The 14,613-nt window shown below is 44.8% G+C and overlaps 1 protein-coding gene across 5 annotated transcripts in view; it reads right to left on the bottom strand.

Annotated features, from left to right (window-relative positions):
• LOC112562818 (homeobox protein cut-like 1) overlaps window positions 1–14,590 on the bottom strand; it is a 91,714-nt gene extending 77,124 nt beyond the window's left edge. For 4 of the 5 annotated variants that reach the window (XM_025236343.1, XM_025236336.1, XM_025236338.1 and 1 more), the window contains exon 1: window positions 14,435–14,590. In XM_025236343.1, the coding sequence (XP_025092128.1) occupies window positions 14,435–14,554 (120 nt within the window). In that variant the 5' untranslated portion in view covers window positions 14,555–14,590. Of the gene's footprint in view, window positions 1–10,077; window positions 10,306–14,434 lie in introns of those variants that run through there. The other variant, XM_025236340.1, reaches the window with a different exon arrangement.
• Window positions 14,591–14,613: the final 23 nt, after the last annotated feature.

Genomic DNA, 14,613 nt, shown 5'->3' with positions numbered 1-14,613 from the left:
ATTTAATGACTCCATCTGTTTCTGATCACTTGTCAGGGGGAAGGCCGGAGACTCAGACTAGCTGGAGCTTGAAAATCAAAATAAAATTTTTCATTCCGCCTCCGCCTGAAAAAAAAAAAAAAACGTCCAGGCGATAGAACGTCGAAAGGATGGAGATGAGGGTGGGGGGTGTTCTCGCAAGAAAGTTTGCATCCTACTGCCGATCCCACCTTTTTTAATAATAATAAAGCTTACGAAAATTAAGAATCGAACCTAAGTGACATTTGTTTAGGGACGCTGGGGTGTGATATGTTTTAGTAGTCGTGCGACTTCAGCATTTAAGATATACAGACTGTCATGATGCAGAGGTACTGAGACAGCAACTACAACATTACTGGATGTAACGACTATAGTGTTACAGAATGTAATGGCGACTACAGTGTTACATACCAGATAAAGTAACACAGTTTCATTAACTGATGTTGTTACTGGTTACCAGCACCTGTGCGTGCTTGATGCTGACTGACGCTTGAACAGCCTTGTTTACTGAGCCAATTCTACTATTCTTCGGGCGAAATTGTACCTTTCGAGTGGCACGTGCGCCACACACACATTCTCAGTGAGAGAGAGTGAGTGAGAGAGGGAGAGTAGGTGCCGCTTAACTAACTTGCGTTAGTCTGTTGTTCCTCCTATCGATACTTGTACCGAAGGCACGCCGTACAACGGCTACAACGTGACTACCGGCCTGAACTCGCGAGGAGGAGGTTCTCGAAGCAGTGCTAATTAAGACGAAGAAGTTGGCCAGGGTTGTCTACGTCTTTTTGTATTATCCTGTTATTTCTTGCTACTGCCTGCAACCCGATCGCTCGACCCTCTTTGCAGGCAAACTACACAAAAAGTATTTTGAGGACAGCACTCCTCGGTTGTTTGGGAATTTCCTCCAAGATATGCTTTCTCCCTTTTTTTGTGGATATAAAAAAATAATTCAACGTAGCGTGAAATTTATAAAACACAGAATACAGACAAACGTACATATGCGTGTGCAGGCGGTCTCATCGTGTAAAGAAATGATCTCTTCCCTAAAAAATGAGAAACTAAGATGTTTTTCTTCTAAATCCATTCGAACACGCGCAAAATGATGTGGACACTCAATCTCTTTCCAAAAGATAAAAAACAAAGAAATTAAAACTTTTTTTTTTCCTCTCTTCCACGTCATCTGTTGACGACGAACTGAAAACAATGAGGGCTATACGTTAAGTTCTTGCATCAGCCCCGCCGCTCAAGACGCCAGAATCGTCCCACAGAATGAGGTCGTCGGGAATAAAAATTACAAAAAACAAACAAACAAACCTATGTCAGGAAACTTCACGAACGCAGTTTATTACATGAACTTTTTGGCCCGACCGCTCCGCTCTGGAAACCTTCAGCATGTGCACCAGAACTGCAAGCGAGGAAGCCCGTCTCGCCTGTAATGAAGCCGGGCGACGCGAACGCTATCTAGAATGTTCTGCGTGTGAGTATTGTGTGTGCCGTCCATCATCTACACTTATCGATACCCGAAATCCTGCGAAATAAACTCCGGCAACAGCTGACCGTGACAAGTCCTTGACGTTTAGGGAATGAAGGGGGTGGGAGAGGTTAAAGGGAGCGGGTGTGGTGGCGGGGTGGAAGATAGAACGAAAAGCCAACCCTCTATGCCAACTTACTGCACTCTGTGAAGATCCGGCACCAAAGCTTCGCAGTCCTCTGAAATGCGTGACAGATAAACCGATACTCGGGTACGCTGCGCCGAGGGGGAGTTGGGACTAGGGTGGCAGGGTGGGAGAAGAGTAACAGCATGATGACGCAGCGCAGCTTTGCTGTTATCATTCAATCACTCAGTCATTCCTGCCTTTCCCTCCTCTCTCCCCTCCGGTCTTCTGAGCCTGGACCCAGAAACTAAACGGCATGTCGTAAAGCACAAGATGTATTTACAATGAGTTTTGCTTTAATGCACACAATCCTACTGTTCTGGGGCCGGACATAATTAACAGGTATGTCGCAGACGACAAGATTTATTGTAAATAAGTTCTCCTTAATTTTTAATAATAGTCTTGTTGCAGAACAACCTTTAATCTTCTGTTTGCCGAGTTTCGTTTTGTTTTTGTTTTTTTCTTTGTTGTTTCTTAGACTCGCCACAAAGCTGCCTTCTTCAAAACGCCCAAGAACAACTCTGGCAGTGTTACGCATTCAAGCACCCCAAAAGCTCCTTCAAAACAGTCTTGTTTGCTCAGAAGTGTGGCTAGGATGAAGGTTCCAATCCCTCCGCCCATGTTCCCATCACGAAAGACTGACGCCGGCCTGGAGATAGACCTGCTTGGCGATCAAAGGAGCCCCAATCAAAAGATGCCGGGAAAGGAAATGAGGGAAAACAAGTTTCTGGTTTTGTACCCAAATTGCGCTCAATTTATCACGATCACATCCCTAGGCTGGCTCCGTGCTTGAAAGAGAGTGAGAGAGAGAGGAGACCTACCCACAGGGTCTGGCCCCTACTTCTCCTCTTGCCCCGCTGTCTCCTCGCACCATCTCATTCCATCTCGTCCTGAATCGGTGTGAATGAGTCAGCTACATACATGCAGAATGCTCTCCCTCTCTAAGAAAATGGGTCTATGGCCTAAACGGAATTAAAGTCTAAAACCCTAAAATGTGTGTGTGTGTTGCTATTCACGTGTATGTCTTCGTCTTCGGGTGCACATGCACACGGAAGTGGAATATATGCGGGAGAGGGAGGGGCGGGTGCTAGAGCTAGATGCATAACAGACAGGGGTTAGAAGGAGGCCGATAGGCAGCAGGCCCCGCGGGTCAGATAAAGCTCAATTTGCCGTTCACGATGCCGCTTTAATCCACGCGGCCCACACTGGCGGGACTCGATCAGCGCTGCTGCCTGCCGCCATCGTCTGCTGAGTCACAGAACGCCTCCCGATCCCCCGCCCAAAAAGGCCGTGCCGGCACGCCGCCGCCATCAACAGCGTCTCCCTCCGTCCCGCCTCCGATCAGGCAGCAAGAGTTCAGCCCCCTTTGGCTGGTCTTGCGCCGCCGAAGATCGACTTGGTGTTAAAGCATTTCGAACTCTTTGGGCACGACTGACGAAAGAAAAAGTAATAAAAGCAACACAAAAAAAACAAATCAATCGTCCATCTGTCTGCGACCTCCTTTCCACAACCATTCGATGCGGTTGTCTAGTGAACAACATCCGCCACGATTTCATGTGAGACAACTTCTGTGTCATGATGTGTAAATGATGCTTGACCACTTGGACAACGGTCGCGCGTAGCATCGCCGGACATCTCGCTTCTCTTCCTGCAATCTATGACCATCCTCATCCTCTTCGATTCCCGCACGATACTTCCCACCCTCTTCAGTTCCGAGATTCCCCACTGACACCACCCGTGCCTTCTACTCTAGAAAATATACACACTTTGACCTCAGTTTCTTATCACATTCTTTACAAACTTAAGGATGCTGAACTTGGGTGTTGAGGGGCAGGGGGGAGAAGGGACTAGGAGAGAGGGAGGAGACAGAAAATAAGTTTACGATTTCTGCAGACAAAAAGAGCTTTCATAGAAGAGGACAGCAAGCGCTGCATCCTCCGCTGGTTAACGTCTTCGCTTTTCATTCAGCGCGATTAGCCCCGACTGTGTCAATATTTATCAAAGGCTATCTGAGGGTGTGTTCTCCTATCGGTAACGTATCGACAAGCCGTCAAAACACTGGCGACTGGCAGACAATGTTTCCCCCACCCCTACAACTCCCCTCGCAGCCTCTTCCCCCCCCCCCCTCCGTCAGTTTGTCTGGCCGACACTCGTGGGCTCCTCTCCGCGACCTGCTTCATTAAATAACCATTTTCATTTAAACGCAATGCGCCTCTCGCTTCACCTTCTTGGGAGGAAAAAAAACTAGTGCAGATAATTGCGGTAGGGGGCGACCGGAAGAGAAGGAAAAAAGAGAAGTTTAAAGACAAGAAAAAAGAGACCTGAAGTGTGGGGAGAGTGAGAGAAGTGATCGTTTTTGACGCGTACGCTGGAGTTAGGGAGGCTAAAGACCTCCCCCTCCCCATTAACACCACCCAACATCTCTATCTTGACCTGACCTTACCTACCGACCTGCCTGCCAACCCACCTACTCTGGGACCACCCATTGATGTTTTGCGTTTGTCATTCCCATCCAGTAAGCATCCGGCAAGATGGGAAAACGACCTCAAAATTCAAAGCTATTAAAATTTAGCTCTTTTCCTACCTCTCCCAACCTTCCTTCCTATCTTCTCCGTTTCCTGGACGATAATGTTTTCAAATGCAAGAAGAATAAAGGTTATAAATCACCTGCTAACACTTCTTGCGGAACACTGGTTCAAAATGAGCCCAACAGTGATTTATTACCAGAAAAGTATTGTATACCTATAACCCACTTCCTTTACAAGGCAAAGATATCAATATTGCACTTTCATCGTGCTTTCAATTCAAGCTTTAAACTTTATAACTTGTTTTCTCCTCTCAAACACTCTCGCCCGATCCAGGATGCTACTCTTACATCCGATGACGGAAATGACCGACTCGATCGACGCTCTTCGCTCCTCATCTTGTTGCTTTTGGCGCAAGGGGAGATCACTCTGACAGCCGCACGCTCCACCTTCCCCAAGGATGGCGGAGACGCAGACGGCGAGTATCACTGTGCACCTTCGGCACAGGTGCTCATCGACCAGCCGAAAGTTGAGAAGCCAATCGTCGAGATGTGCCCAGTTAAAAACACGATTTCACGGGGGATAAGGGGGGGGGGCGTTTTTTTTTCCTTAGTCGATGTTTATCGTTGACTGAAGAAGTCAACACGGGATCGATAATGTAAACTGGAAACGGTTTACTTTTTAAAAAAATAAAAGTGTTCCATCAACTCGGCCTGTCTACATTACAGCACTGTATCTGCACACTACCCTGAATATAGGTGAATGACTACCTCCACTTTACAATGCACCTGTATAACCGTTGCCATCTGGACTTCTGTGACACTAGCTATCAGAGATAGTCGGGGGATGGAGATTTCTGGCGTAGCAATACAGCTGTTCTCTCACACTCGCTTTCCAGCTATCGACGCGAGCTTGTTGCAAAACAGTAACAAACAAGCACATAACATCCGCCCTCCCCCTCCTCTCCACTGCTCCCCTTAATTTGCCATCAACAAGACAGAGCAGCGAGCGGCATCGTTCACCAGCAAGTCAACAACATGGTCAGTCGCGAGCTGTGAATCACCCCTGCCAGCATCGCCACCTAATTAAAAGCCCCGATTGTTAACGGCTACTCATATGTGTCGCAACGGCCGTGCCTACAATGTTTCCCGACCTAATCCACTCCGGCGCCTCCATGACATCACGTGACCTGACCGAAGCCGCCTGCCGTGCATCGAAACTGCTGCTGACTCTGCGCTTTCCTTCCCTGCCTGTCTCTCGGTGGGACGAACGTGTGGGCGTTTTTTTTTTTTTATAAATTTATTTTATAAGTGGGCAAGAAACCTACAGACGTATCCGCTGCATCCTGATCCGCAAAGACGACCGTTGCATGAAATCAAAAAGTCCCCTTTTGTTTCATCACCGACTTGACTGAGGTCTTTGAGCAAGGAAGAACGCTAAAAGACACGCTAAACTCGCTGATCTTGCTCGTCCGTGCGCGTGTGCGCGCGCATGCTGTGCGACTGAGCCGTCTAAATGCTTTGCACATGTGGCAAGGACCGCGTGTCAAATGGAACTTTCAGCAAGCATTCCACCCCCACCACCCGCCCGAGCACCCGACCATCCGGTTCACGTGGACTGCTAGCTGAGACGTGATGGCAGTCTCCGTCTTGTCGTCCCCCGAAGTGAGATAACTCCTCACTCGAACTCTTACACAATTTTCTTAGGTACAATCACAAAAAAAAAAAAAAAAAAAGAGTTGACAACTCTTAACCAAACCTCTTCACATACACACCAGATTCTTCCAGAATTCCTGCTCGTCGATGCCGGTGCTTTCTATCCACGCACGCCATCATCTTCCTCCCCCTCTGCTGCAGCCCCATAGAAACATCGCAAAGTCACATACAGATCGAAATCTTACGTCCCCTAGACCTGTGGCGCCCTCGATGAACTTGTGTCGAGAAAGTAAGTTCTACGTTAACGATTATCGGGATCCGATCGCCTGGGCTATGGTGATTGTATAACACGTGCAGCTGTTACAGGAAGACCACTGACCTACGAGCGACTGGAAATCTTTAGTACGGAAATAGCCTTTCGTTTCGTTTTTCTTTTCTTTTTTTTTTTTCTTTTTCTTTCTTTTCTTTACAATACTTCCCCTTTTCCTTAATCAACTGACTAGACGAGACTCCACTCGGTGCTTAGGAAAAGGGGAAGGAGAAGGCCGGAGTGGAGTTGACCGACAAACGTCTAGATTGCGAGCAGTATGATCAAACCACACCATTACGGCAACGAGCTATCAACGCAGACACACACATATCCCTTGTGAGTCATTTCCAGCTTTTTTTTTTCGCACGCGCCTTAACTCTCATACCGAGGACTAGGTTTACCTTTGCCAATTTACCACCGGCGCACCCACTCCCCACCCCTTGTTACGTAACGCGCAGGCGGCTGCAACAGCCATACAAATTACAGACATCACTACTTCTCAAAATCGCCTTTTTCATGTCCGCCTTTCTGCCCCTACCCAACCACCCACCCACCCTTCCTACCAGCATCATTCTGTGCTTTAAACCGCAAAGCCCGCAGCAAATTGCAAAAATATCTGGGATGCAGCATCAACATCAGCTAGTAGTATCCACAGAATCTTCTGCAGCTTCAACCGTCTTCACCGACTGTGCGGTTACCTTTAATCGCCGTTATTAATTTAGGTCTCACGTAGATGCACGCTTTAGGATAGGAATGACAACCGCCAACAAATGGCGGCAAGTGCCTTAAAAAAAACAATAATTCAAGTGCAGTCGAAATCCAGGTAAACTTGCTGAAAGCTAATCTCGCCTCTTAAAAAAAAAAAAAAAAAAACGATAAAAGAGAAAGAGAAAACGCCCATGTTGCATCAGGGTTATTATTACATTGTGGACGCGACACGAAAATATTCAGTGTCGCCTGTAAGAAGGGTAAGTGTCATGGCAGCGGGTCCTTGTTCTTGATGCTCCTGGATGCTTCTCGTGCCCTCTCTTCTATTCTCGCTCGCTCTCGTCGCGAAGCAGCGGCTGCCCGCCCCCAATCCACTTCCTTGCTTAGAGGCAAAAAAATCACGCTCATCCGCGTGGGCAGGTCGCAGACTGTAAAAGAGAATAAATACCCAGACCTAACCACCCCCACCTACCCGATCAACGCGTCACGTAACAACTCATTGAGTACACTGATTTGAGTGATGACGGAAGTGCATGCCGAGCCCTCGTGCACCTTCTGAGATGTGTACACGATCTTATGCATGATAGAGACAAAAATAAAAGTGAGGGTGAACAGAGAGAGATGCCAACTTCCATGCAACCTAGAGCACGTCAGCTTTTCAAGGGTCCATTAGAGCGGTCCTCGTCTCGAACGTTTACAGTTTACACTGTCGTGTCAAGAAGTTTCTCGAGGCTCGAATCATATTCCTGCCCATAAATTGTATTCTGGTGTGTTCAGAACGGCACTCTCTGACTCTTGATTATCAATGTCCTAACCCGCGCAATGGGATTTCAAACACTAATTTCATCCTAATCTTCCCATTGTTCTTAGGACCCTTCACAGAGCGAGCAAAAAAAAAAAAATGTATATATAAAGAGTGTGTCAGCCTCCTTCACCAACCCATAAAGTCTGGCAAATGTCCCATTGTTTTCGGGGGGTTCGGAACTAAACTCATTGCTGTTCGGATGACTTCGGGGTGTATGGTGCGATAAGTCTCCCTCCCCCTACACAACCTACCCTCCCATCTATCGTCTCTCTCGCCTCCATCCCTTAAACCCTTTCCCAGTCGCGCGAAGAGCACGTTGAACTTCTAAAGGATGCCCGCGTTTATAAAGCCCTCTGCAAAGTGAGAAGACCAGTTGGCCTACACAACACTCGTGCTTTGTAACATGTTTAGAAAGATCCTGGTCGTTCCCCTCCCCCACCTCCCTGAGCTGAAGGCTCGAGCGTGCGCTTTGGCGCCCGATCCCGCTAGGGGCAAATAGTCCCGACCGACGTGCCCTCACACTGCCGAGCTCTCAACAGTACGTGTAAGTACCAAGCGTGCGGCTCAATCGAGTAGCAGAAGAGAGTCCGGAGGAGGATCGGGAGGTGGGGGAAAGCCAGGACCGTTGCACAATCATTTCAAGATGTCACAAGCATTCTCGCCGACTCTGTGAGCGCAAACAACGTGGAGATTTTGCGTTCTTCTTCCTCATACCTACACTTTAGAGGATATGGAACAGCATACGGTCCAGAGAGAGAAAAAAAAAGGTTCCCCGGTACGCATAGGTCTTAAGGAGGGAGAGGGACTGCTCCTCGGTGCTCACAAGCTGTGAGAATGGGATCAGGCCAAACGTTCACCAATAAAATGCTAAAATATTGATGTAAACGCAACACCTACCCTTCACTTTTCCAGTTCTCTCCAGCACACTACTGTTATCCCAGAAATATTACATTTCAGTCTAACAACAGCATTAAATTTCTGATTGAATCTTACAAATTTTTTTTTAAAATGCATCTCTTAAAACAATCTGACCATTATGGTTCAAAATGTGTATCTTCCACAAAAAATGGCGGTACCATCACAGCAACAAATGAAACTTATGTTGTAAACTGGTCTTGGTCATTAGCTTGAAAATGCATTCTGTTGCAGCTTAAATGAGGTTCTCAAGAACAAAAAAGCTACTGCATTTAGAAAAACAAGGAAATTTGAGCTGGTTGTTGTTTACAAAGTGTAAAAACTAAGACAATTCTAATTTAGGTCAGTTTTTTAAAATCCCTTTTATTCTTTTGTGATTTTATGCAATTTGTCATCCACTACAACCTTCCTCATGCATTACCTTACATACATAAGATGACCTAAACAGAAACACTGCTGTCAACAGTAACTTTAAATAAATAACTTAAATGACTTCCTTTAGAACTGAACAATGAAAATTGTAAAATTGTAAAAAAAGTGATCAGCACATTTCGTTTAGTTTCTGGAAGATTGCTGCTTTTTTACTGAGCCAGCATTCAACCTATAATATGGAATCCTGTCAATATGGCTTTACAAAGATCTAAGAACCCATATTTAGTTTGAACATTAAAGAGAGTGAAAATTTAAACAAAAACGTCAATGCTCAAATTTCGCCATCTCTGCTGCAGCACCTGAGAACTCCATGATAGACACATACCTTACTGCTTTATTGATCCTTGAACCAACTGCCACTATGTGTTTTCTGAAAGGTTGAAAGTGAACTTTACCAGATGTCAATAACAAATTGGATGATAATTTAAGACGCCTGGCCCGGCACTGATGATCATCACCATTTTAAAACTGCCATTAGTCAAGTGCTCCACCAGAATCGGACCTCCAGCATAAGGTGGTATATATTACCATATAAGACATTCAAACTGGCTTCAAATAATATTCTAATTCTTCATTAACTTTTAAATCCTTTGCAACTGCACATTGTTGGTGCTATTAATGTAAGACAAATAATCACAATTATAACTAAACAATTGTGTTGAAATAATTGTAAAAAAAAAAATACAGTAGTAGTTCACAATTACAGTAAACATAATAGCCTTCCAAAAACAGTTTTCTGTTTAGGACCTTTCCACTTCACTGTTTGATTATTCTTAAGACACATATCCCCCAACCCTAGTTCTTATGCCCCCCACTCACTCAGCCACCATCATCATCACAGTTTTAAACTGACAAGAATTTACTGTTTACACACAGCAGCTAAACTATAACTTCTATGCAAAATCAAGGGAACAGTCAGGATTTGCTATTAACATTAATTCTTTACGCAAAGTACATGATAATGGGCCTGCTGAATAAAAGACGTGCTCTATAAACCGGCCGGTGAAAAGCACTCACGACCAAAAAGGTTGCCTCGGAGATTCTATGCAATCTGTACCTCAAGCTCCACACAGACGTGGGGCATCAATGACGGAGTCACGATGCTACAGCTGCCGCCGCCGTTGCTGCTACAACCACGTGGTCAATGTCGGCTGTTGGGCTCCGATGTTTTGTGTGTGTTGCTGCCTTCGGGGAAGGAAACGAAAGAGAGACCATCAGAGGCAGACGGACAGGGCTCCGCACGCCATCAGCACCGCCACCCATCACCTCCGAGCACTGCCTCCCCCCACTCCCAACTCGGAGCCACCTCGCCTGCTGCCCTCTCTCCAGTACCATTCACCCACCCCCCGCCCCGTCCACCTCGCCAGCCACAACCAATCGCATCGATAGGCCTCCCCCAGGTCCACGCAAGGGCGACTTTTGGAAATCTATTTCTTGTCGCGAGAGAGGGAGAGAGCTATCGGAAGATTGATGCACGCTGGATACAATTCTCCAATTCATCAATTTATCATGAGCCCGGCGATGGCCGAGCGGGGGTCGCACACCAGACCCATGTAACCGGGTGCACGCCGGGGGAGGGAGGAGAACCCGCGGGCTCCAATACCCTCGCCTATCAATAAATCAATCGCTCCGCTGCTTTTCCCAGTTCGCCCCGCGCTACATCTGCCTGATGAAAATCTATCGATTTCTTTCTGATTTTCAAAGGCAAACGTATTCACGTGTAACCGGACAAGTAATCTCTAAGCGTCTTGCTGCAGCTTTTAAAGGCCCCAAGTGAGCTCCCCTTTCACCAATCAATAACCAAGTCCAAAGTGAAGGGATGGGGGGTGCGAGCGAGGGTGGGTGGGAGGGTAGAATCCATTTGAACTTCTGAGCGTTCGACGAGGACAAGGGAGGGGTGGTAGGGGTGGAGGTTTGAAGGGGAAAAAAGAGAGACTATCAGTCTACCGATTCTCCACTTGGTGGGCGCGACAGTCAGTAAGGCGATGCTGCCATATGTCATTGGATTCAAACTTCATAATGGATCCATTATGACGCACGCGAAGCCTCCCCGATCGATGGCGCTGGCAATCAATGGTCTTTAACTCAATTTGTATCTCCATCTCCATCCGTCCCTGATTAATGGAGAGACCGAAACATTTCAAACGGGGAAACATCTATACAACCATTGTCATAAAAACGCGCCTATTGATTTTTCCCCCTTTTCCCTTCCAGTCATTTGCCTTTGCAGCACCACCCTGAGGAGTTCTGGCAGAACAACAGAGAGACAGAGAGAGAAAAAATGGTGTATACCCTTTTCTCCAGACCGCGCTTGCTTCATCTCCCTTTGGCTTTTAGGGTTGCCTTCCTTGAAATGTTTATTCAAAGCTAACTGCAGATCAATATTTGAAAATGAGAAACTTAACTTTCCACATCCGACAACACAGGACCAAGAGTAAGCCTGGCGCACAGCAAGCTGTAGGGCACATCCTGATGTTATTGTCCATGTAATCGATAAGCAAGTATTTACATCAATCAGCTTCCTGTGCTGTGTCTGCCGTCTATGCAAGATACATTAGGCTCTGTGTACTGGCAAATACACCGGTTCTTCTTTTCAGGCCAGCCTTTTGCTTTTTACGTCAATCTCGGCTGAAAGGTCGATACGAGAATCTGATCTAACGAAAGTGTTAACATACTCCAAAAAAAGATGCCTGTTCAATCAATGTACCCAGCGTTAACATCGCAAGGTATTATGGTATTGATTCCTGCAACTTTTCAAACATCTGTGCCAGATGGAATAGCTTTTGCATCAAGTAACTCTTTGGTATTTAAAAAAAATCCATGTAACACAATATACTGATTAGCTTCAAGACCAAATTGTTGCCGCTGCCATTTTGTTTCACTCCCAGTGTCCTATATTCTGAATATTTTATTGATAAAACAGCCTTAGTGATTTTCTCAGCCAGTAAAGAAACAAAATGAGCAGCATAAAAGACTTAGAAATATGTCATTATGTGGCTTCGTGGAAAAGAAGAATGAGAAAGACACAAAGTCAGGATGCATGCTTGTATGTTCACACATGCACAAGTGTGCAGACACTTTCTCCAATGATCTGCACACATCTCTCTATACACATAAATATATGAATATATATATAACTACTCACATATTATTTTCAAAATAGCTGTAAAAATTACTGAAAAGCATGCTTATCACTTATATAAAAATACTTTTTTATAAGATTCATAGAAACACACCCACCAAAACTAAAATTTATTTACATGCTGAATGCTCTTTGTGGAAAAGTCTAATCCTATTCTTTTTCTTCCCCTTCTTTTTCTCTATCTTTCATACACTTTTTCTCTCTCACACACACACACAAATCTTTTAGCAAGAGATTAAAATATAATTAATGTGGTACCAGAACAATTCTGCTGTCTCCTATATGCAGTCAAGGACTGTGCTTTTGGGGCCTTCTTCTTATTGAACGTTTCCTTGCAAAACCTCCCACCATTCGTGATTTAACTACATTAACGCATGCATTTATGTCCACACAAATTGAACAAATATTAAAGTTTCATCTTCTTCTCAAACAAAAATTACCTTCTGAGTGACATTCCTTTGAACAATGCAATCACTTTCATGAGTGAATACATCCTCAAACATGCCAGCCATATACTTAGAAAGCAAATGTTTAGAAAACATTTCTTTTAAAACATTGGGCTATTTGTATTTTGTGATATTGCCTTCATCAAGCATAGATTAAGAATCAGAATACAACTGAACAATGATCTTTAGGGTTTTAAGTTTTGCTTTTATTTGTTTTGCAAACTACAAATACACAATGATAAAATGCAAGACACTGATGACATCTGAAAGTTGCATAGCAATGTTGATTAATACAACATTTGATGAAGCTTTTTTCCTTCTGATGTCTACAGTTGCATATTGTCATCAAATATCATAATATTTGACCATGAACTAATGAAATATATAACTTCGCCTGCAAACCCCCCAGGTAACCTGCTGGTCCCAAGCCCGCATGGCGGAGGAGGGATGGGCATGGGGATGGCAACCCCACCCTGTAAAAAGATCTCTGCTTTAGAAACTGCAAATACAACACAGTTGCGGCCCTATGCTCCACTGGGGGTGATTAGGAACAAGAAGAAGAAGAATGAAATATATAAATATATCAGTAGTCATATAATTTTAACAAATATCTTTATGGTGGTGCATAAGTCACATATTACAACAATCCTCGCTGATTTTTTGTGACCCCATTGCATCTACTTTTATTATATTTAAGACCATTGTTAAAACTCGATATTATGTTCTTTCAGTCACTTTCAGAGAAGATACAACATCAACACATCACATGTGTTAAATAGTACAGTAACAAACACTTCCATGTCAAAAGGCATCTCCTTCCTTTACTGCATTAGCACTGAAAAAAAACTATTAGTCTCTTTCAGCACTATCATTATAAAAACAACTGAAAAAAAAACAGATATAAAACTATTTCTGATGTTATAAGGATCCTGGCCAAAGAAAAGTATCCAACTAGAAAATTACCAGCATTATACACACCTTTCTACTTTCAGGTGTCCCAATAATCATGCTGCTAATACTGTTCTACTTGGTCTGGACCTTTGCTACAACTAGTACTACCAGTCTACGGCTCCTAAGTGACGCATTCTGCGGCACACATGCACACTTTTACTATCTGTGATCAAGACCATCAACAACTTATGAAACAAACATCACCATGCCAGGATCCCAAAGTGGAAATGACTAAAAGCATGACGCGATCGGCTATACTACGTTTTGGCAAGTGATAACACCAAGCGTTTCTTTCGTGCGTCAGTATAAACACGAACACGAAACCCCCCATTCAACAACAGCAACACAGCTATCACAATGCCTAAATGGAAAAGTAAAGAACAAGGCGCCCAAAACGAGCAGGGAGGGAGCCGATGCCTAAATCCTCTCGGAGCAAGGAGAGCAGACTGGCTCCAGAAACCTTACACCACTACGCGCCCCACTTCCCAGCGCCAGCAGTGATACCCTGCCCGCTGACATCCCAGCGATCCAGCCAATATGTACACTGCAGAGTGACATCGAAAAAGTTTCCAAACTTTGCACCCAACACCCCCACACACTCGCATCAAAGTTTTGCCGTAGTTTACGTCTTATGAGCACAAACACATCACTACCGTAGCATGCATCATCAGTTTCCCTGCTGACGCGGACCAAGACAAAGAACCCCGATCCCAGATCGCCATATTGATTATTACTAATATTTTATCAATAGGATCACGGCCATTTAAATGCTCGGCAGATTCACAACAATGTCTCAGAAGCTACGGATTGCTAAAGAGACATACGAGCACTCATAATACAGCACATAAGTACAATTAGAATTGTTTTGGACTTACCTGTAACTCTTGCAAATCAAAGTTTTTCCAATACTGACACATCGACTGCACATTCGCAGCCATCTTGAACGGGATTATAGGCTCGATCGATTGATCACATGACTTGCTGCGATCGAACATACTCTCTGTACTTCACTCCATGTATAGGTCTCATCAAGATTCTTGCCTTACAGTTAGTT

The sequence above is a fragment of the Pomacea canaliculata genome, linkage group LG4 (genome assembly GCF_003073045.1).
Source record: "Pomacea canaliculata isolate SZHN2017 linkage group LG4, ASM307304v1, whole genome shotgun sequence".
In the NCBI taxonomy this organism is placed as follows: domain Eukaryota; kingdom Metazoa; phylum Mollusca; class Gastropoda; order Architaenioglossa; family Ampullariidae; genus Pomacea; species Pomacea canaliculata.
This window is presented reverse-complemented; position numbering and strand designations above follow the sequence as displayed.